This window comes from Podarcis cretensis (assembly GCF_951804945.1).
Source record: "Podarcis cretensis genome assembly, chromosome: 5".
NCBI lineage: Eukaryota > Metazoa > Chordata > Lepidosauria > Squamata > Lacertidae > Podarcis > Podarcis cretensis.
The window spans coordinates 50,346,166-50,364,558 of record NC_137174.1 but is presented as its reverse complement, the minus strand read 5'-3'; the positions used below and the strand labels follow the sequence as shown (position 1 = coordinate 50,364,558).

The following is an 18,393-nucleotide window of genomic DNA, read 5'->3' as shown; positions in this document are numbered from 1 at the left end:
GCAGGGTATTTTCTTCATTCAGTCATGATGTCCCCTCACCTACATTTTGAAGTGCTATATTCATGGGAAGATTGTACCACATGATTTTCCTGCACCAGTAATTTACATTTAAGCCGGCTGAGAAACCTTTAATGATTGCAATAAAACAATGACACACAGCCCTATCCTTTGAGCCACTGTGGTAGCCAAGAAGGGTGAAAGATAGAGGCAAGGGCTACTGTCCCAACAGAATGTGACAGTCTGTTATACAGATATTTAAAACACATGCAGATTAACAGCCCGGCACTTAATAATACGCTGTGCATCGTCAGTATTTTTTTATTTAAAATAAAGGTTTACAAAAGTCAGCCCATTAACAAAAACAAAATAAAACAAAAAAAAAAGGATAATGGAACATTTATCCCCCTTCTGTGAAATGCTATTAAAACAGGGATACCTTTAATTTCTTCATGAAGAAAAGGTCGCTCTGCCAGGGTGAGTATAATTTTTCCTCACAGTGTCCTCTAATGTCATTGCTTTATCTTCATTAACATTTTTATTCCGACAGCAAGAGAGAGGACAATGGAACTGGGGTGTTTCTTTTAAAACAGAGCATGTATTGGTGCAGCAATGCTTCCAATTTCCAAATTGGCAAATTATTCAAACAATTAAGTATGTTTATACATAAGTGCTGAGTGTGACCTGTTGATGCTTAACTAGCTAGGCATCCAGACGTCTACACTGAGGGCCCTGCTCCTTCCTGCCACTTACCACCTGGCCCAGGGCGGGGCCTGAAGCCTCATAGGGACTGCTGCACTCTGCTGCCCAGGAGGACTCTCCTGTGTGAGTGTCTGGGGGCCCTGCTCCTTCCTGCCACTCACCATCTGGCCTGGGGCGGGGCCTGAAGCCTCACAGGGGCTGCTGTGCTCTGCTGCCCAGGAGGATTCTCCTGTGTGAGTGTCTGAGGGCCCTGCTCTTGCTGCTTACCACCTACCTGGCCCAGGGCGGGGCCTGAAGCCTCACAGGGATTGCTGCGCTCTGCTGCCCAGGAGGACTCTCCTGTGTGAGTGTCTGGGGACCCTGCTCCTTCCTGCCACTTACCACCTGGCCCGGGGCAGGGCCTGATGGGCCTCACTAGGACAGTTGCTGTTACTGCTGGAGGGGTGCAGAGTGCTTTTAAAATGTTTTAAAATTTTTCTTTTGACTTCCGGGTCGGCGCCATCGCCGAATGGCGGACTCCCTCCGAGCTCCGGAGGGAGTTGGCTGGGTAGGGGTCGGGTCCTGCCGTGCCGGCGACGCGGGGACCCTCAAAAACCATGGGCGGAGATGCCCATGGACTTGGTGACTCGGCGAGCACCGTTTGCGCCCCCCAACCTGCGAAGGAGCCTTTTTAAAGGCTGCGGAGCGGGTGACGGGGGGGTGGTGGTGGTGCTGTGAGTCCAATGCTTCCCCTGCCCAGCGAAGCCGCATGCCATTCGGCGGAGAACAACGACTTCTTCTTTGAAAATTTCGGATTTGGACTAAAAGGAACAACCCGTGAGTAAATTGATTGGACTTAAAAGGGAAATTTGATCTTTGAATTTGGAGCGAGCGGGGGGAGTGCAAAAAGGAAGTCCGCCCCCCCCCTGTTGTAGATGGCTCAACGCAAGGATTTGACAACTAAGATCGAGAGATGAACTTGTTTACCTGAAAAAAAAATTTAACTTCACGAAGGGAAATTACAATAATTGTGCTGGAGGAGAAGACTGATTTGTGGGAACTAAAATGCAACCCCCCCCGGGAACCGGGAATGATCCGCTATGAGAGACTGGTGAAGAGACACAGAAACTTTGACAGCTGTCAAAGTAGCTGTCAAAGCAGGAAAATAAAAGAGAACTTTGTTACGATGGCTTTGCTGGTTAGATTTGTTACAATTTGGACATAAATTATTGGAAATAAAGGCAACAAGTTATTTGACTTTTGGGTCTGATTTTGAAAGAAATTAAGTTACCATATTCCCTCTAGAGGGAGGCTGGGACATTGCAACAGTAGCAGCAAGTGGAAAAATACTATGAATTTGAGCAGGATCTGTTATCTCTTGGGAAAGCTGCAAAAACGAAGCATTATTTTGTCTACAGAGGTTTCTATACTAAAGGAGACAATGGATTTATCTATTGAAGAAAGGAAGGGACTTGACGCAAGTTATGTTCCTGAATAACAAAAGCCTCTGTGGAGAACAAGAAGTTTCTGAATTAGAAGGTTTCTGCAGCAGAACAGGAAAAAGCAACCTGAGGAATAAGAGCTGGACCAAATTTGAAGCCGGAGTATTTGGAACATCCAGACTTTAAAAGGACCAAGAAATAGAATTTAAGTTAGACTCTTAAACATAGAGGTCTGGATGGAAGAACAATGACTTTTTCTGAGAGTTTTTTCGAGATTGGACTTTCTGAAATTAAAAGCTATCAAAAGACGGCAAAGTGGAGTTGAGATATAGACGTGGATACACCAGGCTGGCAGTAGACAATGGATGAACTTTGGGGATTGGAACCGGGGAATGGGGGGGGGGGGATTTGGAATCCAAAGGCTGTAAAATTATATATTATTTCTTTCTTTTCTTTTTTCATGTTTGTTGTTTGAAAATAGGGGAATTCGTGGAAGGGAAATGGGGTCGATCTTAGGGAATTATATAAAATATAAGGAGAAATGGTTCATTAAGATAAATAAGATAAATTAATTTGGAATAAATGGGTTATTTAAAATTACAAATAAGGTTTTAAAATTTGGGGTAAGAATCTGTGGAATCAATTTAAGGGAAATGGAATACAAGGGGGGGGGGGGAGTCCGGGAAAGATGCCACTGAAACCAAGTGTAAATCATATTTGTTTTTTCTTTCTTTCTTGCTATCTTTCCTTTTTATTCTGGAAAATTTTTAATAAATATTATTAAAAAAAAAATTTCTTTTGAATTTTTTGTATGTGGGGTGGGTGGGGGTGGGATGGATGTTTATTGGGCCTGGGAATTTGTTTGATTTTACGTTTTTGTAATTTTTACTGTTTTTTGTTTGTATTGTTTTATTGGTTTGTTTTTTTTAAGGTGTTATTTTGTTCTTAAGGGGAGGGGTCAGGGCTGCTGGGGAGTAGGTCCCAGCCAACAAAATGGCTGGGGCATGTTCCACAAGGGGGGGATGCACTGGGACAACCGATCTCAGTGATCATGGGTAGGAGGAGGAGTTACGCTAAGACCAGACCATGTCATTACAGAGAAGGCAGGTTTAGTCGTTGTCTGAGGACTATCCCTGCCTCCGGGTCTGGTCCTGACCAGATGGATACTAGAATCAGCAAGGGATACCCACATGACCTGAAGGTGCTGCTGTGCAATGCCAGGTCAATGATTCATAAGAGCACTGCCATCCATGACTTGATCATGGATGGAGGACTTGACCTGGCATGTGTAACAGAGACTTGGTTGGATGAAGCAGATGGGCCTGTCCTTGCCGCCGCTTGTCCACCAGGTTTCTCTTACGCACAGCAACCCTGGTCATGTGGGTGGGGAGGGGGGGTTGCAGTGATTTTTAGGAAGTCATTAGTTTGCACCAGGCGTCCTATTGGGAAGACCCAGTTTTCCGAGTGCATGTTCTGGAAGCTGGGCAATAGGGGCAGTACAGGATTCCTTTTGGTGTACCGACCTCCCTGCTGCACCAAGGATTCCCTGCCCGAGCTGCTTCAGGTTGTGGCGGATGTTCTCCTGCAGACACCTAGCTTGGTTGTCCTAGGGGATTTTAACATCCATGCCGACACGACCTTACAAGGGGCCGCTCGGGACTTCGTGGAAAGCATGGCCTCCATGGGGCTGTCCCTGAATAAGTCTGGCCCAACCCATAGCTGCGGACATGCCTTGGACCTGGTGCTTACCTCTATGGATGTTGGTGATCTGACACTAAGTAAAAGCGAAACGAAAGAAGTGCCATGGTCAGATCACTTCCTGGTGCAACTGGACTTCTCTGCGACCCATCCCCTCTGCAGGGAGGTGGGACCAATTCGGATGGTCCGCCCCCGCCACTTAATGGATCCAAATGGTTTCCAGAGAGTGGTAGGGGATGTTTTATCCCATGTTGATGGCCTTTCAGCCGATTCCCTGGTGGCCCGCTGGAATGTGGAGTTAACCAGGGCTATTGACTGTTTGGCTCCGAAGCGCCCTCTCCGATTGCATGGAGCCTGGACAGCCCCGTGGTTTTCCACGGATCTGAGGGCAATGAAACAATCGTTGAGACGGCTAGAGCGCCGGTGGCGGATAACTCATTCTGAATCTGACTGGACACAGGTTAGAGCTCAACGTCGAGCCTACCAAGTGGCAATAGCGATAGCGAAGACTTTCTTCGCCACCTCTATTGCATCTGCAGAAAACAGCAGCAGGAGACTTTTTCAGGTGGTTCACAATTTAGCGGAACCACCTGCGACATCGGGGCCCAGTACGGGCCACATGATCTCCTGCAATGATTTTGCAAAGTTTTTTGCAGATAAAATCGCTCAGATTCGGGAAGAAGTAGACTCCACCGTGGGAGCAGGGCCAGGGCGGGAGAGTGCTAGAGTCCTGTCTAGTCAAGTTGTGTGGGATCAATTCCAATCTGTTACCTCCGAGGATGTGGACAGGCTGCTTGGACGAGTGAAGCCAACCACCTGTCTCCTGGATCCTTGCCCATCCTGGCTTATAAAAGCTAGCTGGGAAGGACTGGGCGATGGGCTTCGTGGGGTGGTGAATGCTTCCCTCCGTGAGGGAGCCTTCCCAGACCCGCTGAAAGAGGCTGTTATTAAACTGCTTCTTAAAAAAACCATCTTTAGATGCAGCCACGATGGCCAATTATCGCCTAGTCTCAAATCTTCCATTCTTGGGCAAGGTGATTGAGCGAGTGGTTGCTGAACAACTCCAGGCACCCCTGGAAGAAGCGGACCATTTTGATCCCTTCCAGTCGGGATTCAGGCCTCATCATGGGACTGAAACTGCCTTGGTCGCATGGGTAGATGATCTCCGGCGGGCTAGGGACAAAGGTGAGAGCTGTTTCCTAGTTCTGCTGGATCTCTCAGCGGCGTTTGATACCACCGACAATAACATCCTTCTGGACCATCTTGAGGGGCTGGGAACTGGGGACACTGTCATACAGTGGTTCCGCTCCTTCCTCCTGGGCCGTGTTCAGAAAGTGGTGGTGGGGGATGAGTGTTCAGACCCCTGGGCTCTCACTTGTGGGGTGCCTCAGGGTTCTGTCCTCTCCCCCATGCTTTTCAACATTTACATGCAGCCACTGGGTGTTCATCAGTATGTGGATGATACCCAGCTCTACCTCTCTTTTAAATCAGAACCAGTGAAGATGGTGAAGGTCCTGTGTGAGTGTCTGGAGGCGGTTGGAGGATGGATGGTGGCTAACAGATTGAGGTTGAATCCTGACAAGACAGAAGTACTGTTTTGGGGGGACAGGAGGCGGGCAGGTGTGGAGGACTCCCTGGTCCTGAATGGGGTAACTGTGCCCCTGAAGGACCAGGTGCGCAGCCTGGGAGTCATTTTGGACTCACAGCTGTCCATGGAGGCACAGGTCAAATCTGTATCCAGGGCAGCTGTTTACCAGCTCTATCTGGTACGTAGGCTGAGACCCTATCTGCCTGCGGACTGTCTCGCCAGAGTGGTGCATGCTCTGGTTATCTCCCGCTTGGATTACTGCAATGCGCTCTACGTGGGGCTACCTCTGAAGGTGACCCGGAAACTACAACTAATCCAGAATGCGGCAGCTAGACTGGTGACTGGGAGCGGCCGCCAAGACCATATAACACCGGTCTTGAAAGACCTACATTGAATCCCAGTACGTTTCCAAGCACAATTCAAAGTGTTGGTGCTGACCTTTAAAGCCCTAAACGGCCTCGGTCCAGTATACCTGAAGGAGCATCTCCTCCCCCATCGTTCTGCCCGGACACTGAGGTCCAGCTCCGAGGGCCTTCTGGCGGTTCCCTCACTGCGAGAGGCCAAGTTACAGGGAACCAGGCAGAGGGCCTTCTCGGTAGTGGCGCCCGCCCTGTGGAACGCCCTCCCATCAGATGTCAAAGTGATAAACAACTACCTGACATTCAGAAGACATCTGAAGGCAGCCCTGTTCAGGGAAGTTTTTAATATGCGACATTTTAGTGTATTTTTCATCTTTGTTGGAAGCCGCCCAGAGTGGCTGGGGAAACCCAGCCAGATGGGCGGGGTACAAATAAATTAATAATAATAATAATAATAATAATAATAATAATATTATTATTATTATTATTATTATTTATGTGGACTGTCCCTGAAGCACGTTTCTAATTTGGAAAACAGGTCTGACAGCCTAGTTAAGCACTTCACATTTAACCAAGATCTAAAGCTGCACAACACAAGGCCATTTCCCAGTTCCCATACGACATTTTTCCTATGTGGAGATAATGGCTAGGTTCAGATGGAACACTAAATTATGGTTTAGCACTACAGGTATGAGCCTCAGGCTCAGCACTCTCCCCTCCCAATTCCTCCTCTAGCGTGACTGCAAGGAGATCGGATGCTTTCCCTTCTGTTTTCAGTTCTCTGTAGTTTGCTATTATGTGCAAACCTGGTACTGGGGTTAGTCTTAACTACGGTTTAGGGAAACAGCCAGGATCAAAACCATGGTTTTAAGTTACTTGTTCCCTAAACCCGAGATGGGAAAACTCAGGCACAGGCACCCTATATGGCCTCCCAGGCCTCTCTATCTGGCCTTTCACCAGACCATGCCTCCTCCCTAGGCCACACCCTTCACTAGCCCTGCTCTATGTTTTTGTCTGTCTGGAATGTGTCCTCAAGCTGTGATAATGCCTGTTGCTTGCCTGGATGGAGGATGGAGAAATGTACGTGTGAGTATGGTTGTAAAAGCCTCTGGATTTTGCATGGCCAGCATGCAGCCTTCTGTACAGAGGTAGCATAAACAAAGATCTAAGCTGTACCACCAGGGTAGTTCATGCTGATGGGTGGAGTTGAGAGCATCCATCGAGAAATACAGCAATTGATGAATCACTCAGCACAGATAGTGAGGGCATGTTGTGGAAGAAACACCCCAGAATTTGTGCTCATTTATACAGGACTCCCCCCCCCCCAGTTAATTCTTGATTATGTAAACGAGCCCCTACATTGTAGGTTGCTGCATATATTATTCTATAAACACATCACTGAAGATATTTTATAGAATATAAATATGGTACTCACTAAGACAAGTGTTATCCTGGAAGAAATTCAGAAATTTCAGACATTCTTCTAGGTCATTCCCGCTATTGCTGCAATCACACCACGGAGCGACACTGAGACTGTTGTAATTTAAATAATTTGGAGTCATAACTGTGCCTATTAACAAAAAGAAACAACAAAACAAAACATGATTATTTATTTTTCAATAACCCACCATCCTCCCAGAAACCCAATCAAGAAATGAATATCATCTTGTAGATGAAGGAAGGAGAACAGGATTGAAAAGCTAAAATACACAAGTAAGCTTGGAGTAGATATGAGATGAGAATATTTTTTGGGGGGTGGGAGTGGGTAAATATGGCCTGATGAATTCTGAGGAAGAGTATGAAGGCAGAACACATAAACTATCACTGATGTGTAATGATGTTGTCCTGAGCCTGCAAACAGGTGGTTCCTCAAATATTAACCAAAGGTCAGATTAACATTTTAAGGACAACAATTTAAATTAAAATGATCATCACTTATTTTGAATAACATTGCAACTACACTTATTTTGTGATACCGAGGAACAACCATTATGTTTGGATAATCTGAAGTAGGAATGACAATGCTATAGAAAGCACCAAATGAATTTGGAGGATTATGACTATTTTTACATGCCTGAAATCCTTAAATATGCCCACAGCTGATCCAATACAAGAAATCTATTTATTGATTTAGAACTGGGGGTATTTTGTACAAGGTAATATACAGAGAAGGTATTAACATTTACAGAAAATAATCATCAGCCAGCTCTGATTTGTATCTGTCAGGTGTGGGGCTGGTGGGTGTGACTTGGGGGAAACGGCCTTGAGGGCAAAACTGTGACCCGTGCTGGGTCTAATAAGGCCAGCAGGCCAGAGGTTCCTCACACCTGTTTTATTAGAACACAACAGGAATGAAACATGGTAGATCTCCAGCACTATTCAAAGTTAAAATTTGTTTTTCATTATTTGCTTCTCATTAAATATTAGGGTCTGATTTTGCTGTTCCAGGGATCCTTGTGGGGTTTTTTTAAATGGGTTTCTGTGGTTGCTTACAAATGGATTGTATTTGTATTCTGGTCTCCTTTATGGTATTTGTCTCTGAATTTATGTCTGCAATAAGAAATCCATCAATATCAGACACAATTCAAATTAAAGTTGTTTGCACGTAATAGGGTTAAACATTGTTGGTGTAATTTTGTCTCATTAAAATCTATGGTAGTGTTGCCACAGATACTCCACCATACGTGTTTAATAACTGTAATGTTGAGTATTTAAAGTGGAGTGGTAGAGTGTATATGATGATGATAATGATGATGATGATATGCTTTGGGGGGTGGTGAGTGCAGGGGGCAAACGAGAAAGATCCTCCTCAGTGTAGCAATGGGAAACTAACTACATGAAAACAGGTTAAGAGCTCTGGGTACTTTCTGAATGGCACCAAAGATGGCCAGAACAGAACAGGAAATAAATGCATCAAACCATTTAGGTTCTGAAATGATAAAATGCAATTATGGAAATGCTGCCAAGGCATGGCTAGTATCACCAGGGATGGGAAAGGCAAGTATATGTTTATTTAGTGCTCCCTATTAGAAAGACATTGGAAAAAATAACATAAATATGGAATATGAACCTGAGGACAGATGTGAAATTAAGCACATAGGTTATTTCTCCTGCCTTTGACTTGTTCTTCTAGCCAACATCTTGGATTTGAGTCCCTGCCCCCTCCCCCATTGTCTTTTGGTCTCTCCTGCGTGGATAATTACATGATTTTCAGAAGTGGTAGACAACGTGAACCTATTTGAAGATGCTCTCTGGTCATGTGTACTAATGCTAATCTCAGATAACACAGTGATGATGGCTATATAGCCAAAATGGAACTACTGAGGAGCAACAGGGAGGAATTGGCATGCTTACAGAAACCCCAAGGTTCGTTCATATCTCTACCTACCTACCTACCTACCTACCTATTGATGAGGGGGAATGAAATGGTGTATTCTATAAGATGGCATGGTTGGCTGGCTCCCTGAACAGGAGCACTTCACGCAGCATTCTGTCCCTCTGGCGTTTTCAATCACATACCACTAAGTGTTTACAATTTGTATTAATGCAAATTAGAGTGTTCCCAAAAGCATAATACAAAACCAAACCACTATTTTTCTTCAACAGAAAAAAGTAATATATTATGACTGATCTATCTGGTCACCATTAAGACATCCAATTAGGACATAGCATTTGTTCCCTGTGCATCAGAGAGTATCATATTAATTTCCATGACCACTTTAATGTGGCAAATGTGTGCTGGAATGATTGCTATCCATCATTTCCATGTCATAAGGCATTTTTGCAGTGGACTCCTATTTGATAGATACCTCAAGTCACCATTCTGTGGCAATCACCTTATCATCTAAAAAGTGTGAGAGGTAAATGTTTTCTATCACTTAAAAACCACTTCTCAGGCTCTCTATACATCTGCAGTCTATATTCTCAAACTTGACTTTAATATTATGGCTCCCACATGGAGATAACTGGCAGGACCCCACATACTGTATCTTGACCAGAACATGTGAAAGCCACTTGCTATGCACACTGGCACATTTACATGGAGAGTATCCATATAAGCAGTGCTAATTTGTGGAGGTAGATGCTGCCAGCATGCAGAATCTCCATGCAGCTGGGCTAAGGAACATAGCAAGTGGTTTTGAAAGCTTATACTTGTAGTGTGGACAGCCTCCACATATTGGATATAATTAGCTCTCAATATGGGTAGGAAAAAACATGGTAAGAGAGTTGAGAAAGGAATCCTGGACAGGTAGCCATACAACCACAGAATGCACATATATGCTCTTGGAGTCTAGATTAATACTAGGCTGACAAGAGCTCTTGGTATCCCAAAGAAAATGAAAGGCTGGTTTTGGAAGCCTGTGAGTTTTTCAAAGTAACAGCAGTAAGCAAGGCATGAACTCTTGTTACACTAGTCAGTTTCCATCCTCTTGACTGTGTCTTGGGGCTGCTAGCAAGGAAGAAGAATGTGCATTTCCCCTCCAAAGTCAGATCTCCACTTGATTTCGCTTCCTTAGAGACCCAGTCCCTTGATCTTGATGCCAGAGAGTGTTTTTGCAGTCTTTCTTCAAGCATTTGTGCAGTATCTTTGCCCATGGAAACAGAAAAGTACCTCTCTGCTGGAACTGGGTTATCCTTAAGGTTAAATTGCATAATGGCTCCAATAAAATCCTCAGCAAAAGTCCCTGTGTCTGGGAACTACTTGCCAGCAGCTGTTATTCTGAGTTATCCATTAGTACCAAAGTTATTTCTTGCCAGCAGCTAGCATCCATACATCACTTGATTGGATCTGATGTCTAAGATACACGAGTTCTTTGTCCAGGAGTCAGCTTCTTTTGTCTGCAGCTAGTTAAGTCATCATTTTGCCTTTGCTTCAATAAAAAAAGCAATTCCCAAGATTTTTGAAAGCTACCATACTTCCCCAGTCATCATACTTATTTATGATTAGCAAACTTGGCCAATAAGTATTGAGAAGTGTTGCCATTTTGGCCCAAGAAAATAAAACAGGGTAGTTATATTTCCTTCATCACTATTTGTCAGTGAAAATGTATGCAGTTATTTGAATAACATAGAACTGTTTTTCAGAAAAACAGAAAGCTACTAATTAACTTGTACATATCTACATACAAAGAGAGAGATCCCTGAAATTTCATGGTGTACAGCTATTTGGAGCACTGAGTATTTCACACACACACACACACACACACACCTAACCTAGTAATATATCTTAACACATAGTCTTTCTGAGTGAGAGCATTCTGTTTTGCTCATGCTTCCCCCAGCTCATGCTTCTGTGGTATCTCATCAGAAAAGATGTTTTTAACAGCCGTAGGAGTTGAGCTGTGGTTTTCACACCTACCATAAACAGCTAGAAAAGTTTCATGACAGCTATAGACTCTGAGCTTGAAACAAATCTAATATGTAAGTCTTCATGCCATTTCCTTCTCATGTTTCACTCACAAATAAATACTTAGGCTGTGTACATATTACCATTCACTCTAGCTCAAGCATACTCCCATTGTTGTTGTTTCAACTCGTAGACACATGATGTTAGCCACAATCCATATCTATCCTGTAGTTTCTTGAGAAATATTGCTGTTTGATGTCTTTCCTCTCAAACCAATTTCCATTTGATTTGAAAAAGTGTGCCACATTCACTTTACAGTTAAGCTGAGGTGTGTCTCAAAACACACACAGATGGCAGCTTCATGAATAGGAGTTTGCGGGGAGGGGGGTTGCACGTGCAGGGAAATCAAATATGTAATGCTCATCAGGTGTACATATCCACACCCCTCTGTGGTGTGTACAGCAACATGCAAATACAACTTGAAATGCAGTGGGGTGGGGAAATTCCCTCACTGCATTTTAAGCTGCTAAGGTGTACATAGCCTTATCTAGTCTGCCATCTGACTATTACATTCTGGACGTTCACTGCTTTAAGATGAGTGCTTTCACTAAGAAACCAGCATAATACCAAAATGGAGTGTGCCTCCACTGTCAGAGTCATTATGTTCGACAATCCCAGATGCTGGAACGTGCAGGAGTGGGGCGTCTACACAGGTCGTGCTTGCGGGTTTCCCACAGGCATCGGATTAGCCACTGTATGAACCAAATGCTAAACTAGATGGACCATTGGCTTAATCCAGTAGGCTTTTCTTATGTTCCTAAAGAACAGTTTAACATGGTGAGTACAAATCACAGCAAGTCACGGGCCCAACAGTCCATCCAGGGAGTCCCTCTGGGGTGAGGTTCAGAATGGAACAATTGCTTCTCATTTCACTTAAGCATACTTAAGCATTATGTCCAAATCCTTCCCCACAGAGTTAATTTAGCATGAGCATACGGGTCAAAATGTAATTGATGATACATTATATGCCACACCACTCTAGCTGCTGAAATTGCAGGTGGAAATAGTCCTTTCCTTTTTATACACATAGACCCTATTTCCATCCATCCATAAAGGGGTGCCAAGTATATCATCTTTATGATTACCTGTCCAGGGCTGTTTGCAGGGGGGCAGGGGAAGCTTGCCAATCATTTGTTTGAGCTAAAAGATATATATGCCTTATGGTACAGTCTAAGATCTGGAAAATTAAATCTTTCTTCCAATATTGACAGCTGCAGTTTTTAAAGTAAAAAGGGAGGCAATGTCCCACAAAGAAACTTCTGAATTGCCATATTATGTTTTTGAAAATGACTTCAGGAAAAACAAAGGAATACTACAAAGCATCAAAAATTATCCATGGCAAGATATTCATCTTATGTGTATTATTCCACCCCAAATACTACACCTGAGTAATACCCATCTTTCCAAATCAAGAGATATCTCTGTCATCAGTCTGTTAAGCTAGCTTTCTGATCCATCATTTAATGCTTGCTTACTGTCTTTCAAACAGTCAAAACTTCGTTGGGTTCAGCTGACACCACTAGCTCTTGTTAATCTAAACCAGAAGTGAAAACTTCCAAACTCCTCCTTGAGGTTGCTGTGGGATAATGTGAGCCAAAAGCTCATTGCGGTTCATTCTTATAATGCAGGGACGTCCACTGTGGGCAAATGTCTTGCTCTGAAGTGAAGCCAGTGGTACTTGACAGTCACTCAAGCAGAAGTAGCAATGATAAATCCAAATGTTAATTACGATAACGATCTGAAGGGATAGTTTTGCCTTCACTGGGAATGACAGGTACCTCAGAAACCATTTAATAAGGACACAGGGGGTCATTCACAAACAGACTTCTTGGAAACAAATTAGAAGATAATTGGTTTCATTCATCAAGGAAACTATCCTTTCCCTAGAAAGGAGAAGTCGTTTTCATAGCAAAGGAAATTTCACCCAGGTTACTTGTGGGATATTCAAAAGCTTGCTCTAAACAATAGTTCAGATAAACATAAAGACTAACTGTGCATGCAATCACCCCCCCCCCCAACTATATGGGGAAAAAGAAAGTGAACTGCCAACAGAAAGTCAGAACATGTTATAGCTTCCTTATGGTAAACAGTCTCTGTCTCAGTAGTGAAACCTGCTTGTCCACACCATTATCTTATTACATTATTCCACACCCACAAGTAGATACCAGGAATGCAGAATGGGGGCACAGAGACTGACAAATAATATAGTGATTAGCTGCATACTTGATTATTCTGGGGGGTCCTAAATCTTACCAGTCAGGTGATCTAATACAGCAAAGGAGATCCATTTGTGGAAGCAGTTTTCCATGCATATACCTGGTATGGCTGCATTGAGTGGCTGGATATGATGTTTGAGGGACATTCCCTAACAAAGCTACCGGTTACTAGTATGTTAGTAGTAGTCCCCAACTAGAGGTAATTCAGAATCTGTACTTTAAGAGTACTTCACATGTGGGCTCTTTCATTCAAAATATTCTTCCTTCGCTGGTACACAAACCTTTTGCCCATTTGCTTTCATTTCTATGAACTTTAGGCTTAGGCTTACTGCCTTGGAAATTTCATTAATTTTAACTCAAAGGTAAATAGAAAAGAACTTTAAGAGTTGAGCTATGCATGGATTGTGTCCTGGTATTGTGCTTATACGTGGCTGATGAGCATTTCTTTTATCTCTGCTTTTCAACAAAATCTTCAAGATGCCTGAGATGTTGTTGGGGTTTGGCACGACGGAGTTTCAAAGAAAGATGTGCTCTCCCAAGCCTACACTCCCAGCATGCTTGCACTCCTGTGGTCATATCCACAGAATGGAAGAGGGCAGGATCCCCAAGAACATGCTCTATGGTGAGCTGGCTTCAGGCACAAGGATTGTTGGCAGACCAACTCTGTGTTACAACCATGTGTCTGCAACCATGACATGAAGGCTGGCAACAGCAACCCTGCCATGTGGGAATCCCTTGCAGATGACCACAGTCTGGAAACAGACAGTCAGATTGTGTATCCGTAGCAGTGACCAGAGCAGAAATGACGACTGGGAGGAACGCAGGGAAAAGAAATGCCATGGTGCATCTGCACCAGCAAAACCAGATGCGCTCATCTGCCCCAGTTGCAATAAAACATGTCTCTAGCGCCACAGCAGTTTCCAACAGTTTATCTTCACCCCCAAAGGCACACTCTTCCATGTTCTCCCAAGAGAGATGGATGCCGACAACAACTTCTTGGAGTTCCCCTTGCCTTTTGTTTCATTTTCATACCACACACCAAAAAAAGCCTCTCTTCTCACCCACCTATTCATCCCCACCCCGCAAAAAAGCAAACCCAAGGGAGGGGGGAAAAGCCTTACCAATAAGCCCGGAGTAAGCAAGGAGGCAGTCAGCATAGTTTTCCTTCAGACAGCTACTAATAGATCGTGACTCAGGCTGGCAGTTTGTGAAAAAATCTGCAAGGCGAGATCTGCAATGTGGTAAGAAGAAGAAGAAAAAAATACATATCTTTAAAAACCAAACCTCCAGGCTGTCTTACCTTTTGCACTCTTCTCTCTTTTTGTCAATATTTAATTCTCCTTTACACACATACACTGTACACATTCAAACTGTTAAGAGTACCATCTTTAAACACAGCATTTATCTCAATGGTGCATAGCAAAGAAGTGTTAAGGTATAAACGGGCAAAAATAAGATAAAATCCTACAGCCAGTGCTCTGGAAAATGCACATTTTATACATGACAGAGCACTCAGAACACTCCTGCTAAGTAGAGACAACAGCTAAATCCATCAATGAAGTGTTCGCTTGGTGAGATTCTTTCATCAGCATTTGAAATATCTAAGGAGACTATGGCAGGGATTCACCTAACAAGCCCCTTTAGCCGAAGCCCTGTGCAAGGATTTCCGCTTGTGCAGTGGGGCTTTCCCCACTACTCTCCCTGAGTGCCCCCTGCAACTGGCGGGGGGGGGGGGGTGTCAGAAAAATTCCAAGAGCACGTGTTTTTGGGAGGCAAGAAGGAAGAATTTTATGCCTGGCAAGCTGAAATGCTTGGATTGATGGAATGACTGGAGGAATATTATGTTCAATTCTTCCACCCATAGATCTGTCCGAGCAGGTAGGCTAATTGATCATGTAGCAAATGCCTGGGAGCCTCATCGTCAAGTGGTCTGCACTGCAAAAATACCTACAGTGACATCCTTCAAATTGCCACAGAGCACTTCTTTGCTTGTCATTTGAAACCCAAAAATACTTTCACTTACAAAAAGAAGAAAGGTGCAGAATAGTTTTAAGGTGGGTGCTGGATGGCTTTCTCAATACCACATAAAATGGCTGTTGCACTCCCAAGCCTCCCTTAGACCTCCCTCAGCATATAATTTAAGTGCATGAGAAAAGCTGCAGCACTAACAACTACCACTGCCTGAGGCAGAGGAAGGGATCCTTAAAACTGTGCAATGTATAAACTGTGATGACGTGCTTGTTGTGTCCATGCACAGTGGGTTCTGAATTTAGGGTTCTAATCCAGCAATTGTGGGTGTAGTACGTGAAAGTGACTATGGGACTGCTGAAAAATTGACATATTCACATTATTGGATTGGTTAGTATCAGTTTATTTTATTTTATTTTTAAAATGAATAGCCCACTCTATCTTTCAAATGACCTCAGAGCAGCTAACAGCAAAAAAAGTTAAAACAATAGACAAAAAGCAATTAACAAAAAGAACAAGAATACCTGGTAACAGAAATAATCAGAGGCATAACCCCCCAGCAAATTAACACAGTAGGATTAATCAATATAAATGGAAAACAATCCCCAACACAGTAGCAAGAAAACAGGGACTAAGAAAACTAGCCAGTTCCAAAGGCCTTTCCTTTTTTAAAGCCATTTTTTTAAACCAGGCATACAATGGTACAATGCTGGAGCCAGGAGGGAATCCCTGCAGAAGGAGTTCAATGAAGTTGGTGCCATTAATGAAAAGGCCCTGCCCATTCTGGACATTCACCACATTCCAGCTGGTGGGGTACACGCTGCAGGCAGCACTAGGATGCAGGAATATGACATTTAATTTTAATTTATAAATATATTTCCACCCTTTCTATGGTCACAAATATAAGTTTAAAGGTGTGTGAGTAGTACCTAGTGAAATATCAAGAGGTTTGTTGACTAAGGTCACGTCCGCACTATGCATTTAAAGCACACTAATATCACTTGAAACAGTTGTTGTTTCCTTCCAAGAATCCTGTGAACTGTAGTTTATTAAGGGTGCTGGGAAGTATAGCTCTGTGGCAAACTACAGTCCTTAGGATTCTTTGGACTAGGCCACAACCATTAAAGTAGTACAAGAGTGCTTATAATGTATGGTGCGGATGTGACCTAAGAGTTCCAGTGATGGGTGGGCTAAGCTTCTGAACCTTTTTTCACTCACTCCTTCCCTCCCTGTGGTTAGCGCAAACAGAATTAAAAGAAAGAAAATGGGGCAAAGATGCCTGATTGGCACAAAGCATGCAGATTAAAGAACAAAACTTTCTTGGCAGAGAATTCAGTTCCCCTCAGCACAGAATTTAGTTTTGTTGTTGGTAGAGCAAATACAGCTGTGCTTACCCACAATCCTATGACAAGCTGCGCTCACATGATTAGGCCCATTAATGAAATAAATGGCTGACAGTGTAATAAACAGAAGATGAATGCTGTGCTAGGCAGAACTGTAGAAGCTTAATGTTTTTCAGGAAAAGAGGAGCTTCCCCACCCCCCCCCCCCAGTCCGGCTACAGGTACATCTCAGAGATAGCCTATATATGTATAAAACTAAGAAACCAAAGTTCTACAAGCAGCTCTCTCAATGAAGGCACATGACTGTCATCACGGCTTAATGATTATAGTTGCACCTTATAAGAAACCCATTCCTGCTGAACTTTGCATAGTATTTTAAGAAGAGTAAGTAAAACAAACAAAAACAAAACAATTGCTGCGTGTGCTTAGAGGACTTAGCAAAGAATAATTTCATAGAATCATAGATTTGGAAGGGATCCAAGGGTCATCTAGCCCAACCCCCCGCAATGCAGGAATGTCAAGTAAAGCATCCATGACAGATGGCCATCCAGCCATCACCCAACACCATGAAGTGATAGCATAAACTCATTCTTTTCTTACCTAGAACCAGTGCTTTTCTTTTCAAGGGGAACTCAAGGGTACGTGGTACCCTTTTTGTTGTTGTTAAAAAGTGCAACACTTACTGTAACAACTTTATGGTTAGTACCGGCACCTATTTTTCTAGAAAAAAAGCACCGCCCAGAACCGATACAACCCCAAAGGGTTGTGGCCAGAGGAAACATGAAAGGGGTGGGGCCAGTGGATGTGATTCTGTTTTCTTATTACACAGTCTCTGAGCAAGAGATGCCTGAGTTCTCCCTTGACTGGCATCAGCTCTCCTGCATCTCAGGCAGAAAGAGAGAGAACTTTCTCAGTGGAGAAAGTTTTTAACAGGAGATTATAGGGACTATAGACAGACATAGCAAGTCCTCTACCAGTCAGCAATGCTCCCCGCACCCATTTGATCAATAACTCCACATCAGCCTCAAACACAGTATGATCTCTTTCATATTGACACTCTCTGAAGATGTAGGAAAATCATGAACTTGCTACTCTACTGTGAACCATTCTGTTTCCACCTTGGAGCTTTTATTGTTATTATTATCTTAATTATTTACATTTCCTACTCAAGGGCAAGCCTGCGTCCACAAAAAATAAATTTTAAAAACCTACACAAGTGATTGTCAGCTGTCACTTTATGCAGTTATCCTTTGTATACATTTTACCATTGGAAAGCAAAAAAACCAAGAACAAATCTGTAAATTCTTGCAACTTTTTAAAAGGAAAAGTCTCTGGAGACTAATTAATTTTGTTTGCTATTATCATTTGATCTATTCTTGTAAAGAGAGCTAATGTGCTTTATTGAGTGGATTGAAAGCAGAGATGGATGGGTAAGCTTGCAAAAGTTCAAAGGCTTTTCTAATCTTAAATGCACATAGAGTTATACTACTCTTTAAGGAGTAGGAACCTATTCAACCAGAAATCTCCAGTGTTCACAGTTCATAACAGGGCAGAGCAGGCCAACTAGACAGAACAATATATACTTGATTAATTTTTATAATTTAGTGTTGACCTTGAGACTGTAGGATGCAAAACATCAAGGAAGGAAGCAGGCTAGGATTAATTCAGAGATGAATAATAAAACTGTTTGGATAA

At 43.3% G+C, this 18,393-nt stretch overlaps 1 protein-coding gene across 1 annotated transcript in view; it reads right to left on the bottom strand.

Annotated features, from left to right (window-relative positions):
* Window positions 1–18,393, bottom strand: part of GFRA1 (GDNF family receptor alpha 1) — a 221,032-nt gene that overhangs the window by 36,255 nt on the left and 166,384 nt on the right. Inside the window, exons 5-6 of the mRNA XM_079976727.1 lie at window positions 14,510–14,619; window positions 7,201–7,335 (exon numbers count right to left, since the gene is read on the bottom strand). Coding sequence (XP_079832853.1) covers window positions 7,201–7,335; window positions 14,510–14,619 — 245 coding nt within the window. The remainder of the gene's footprint in view (window positions 1–7,200; window positions 7,336–14,509; window positions 14,620–18,393) is intronic.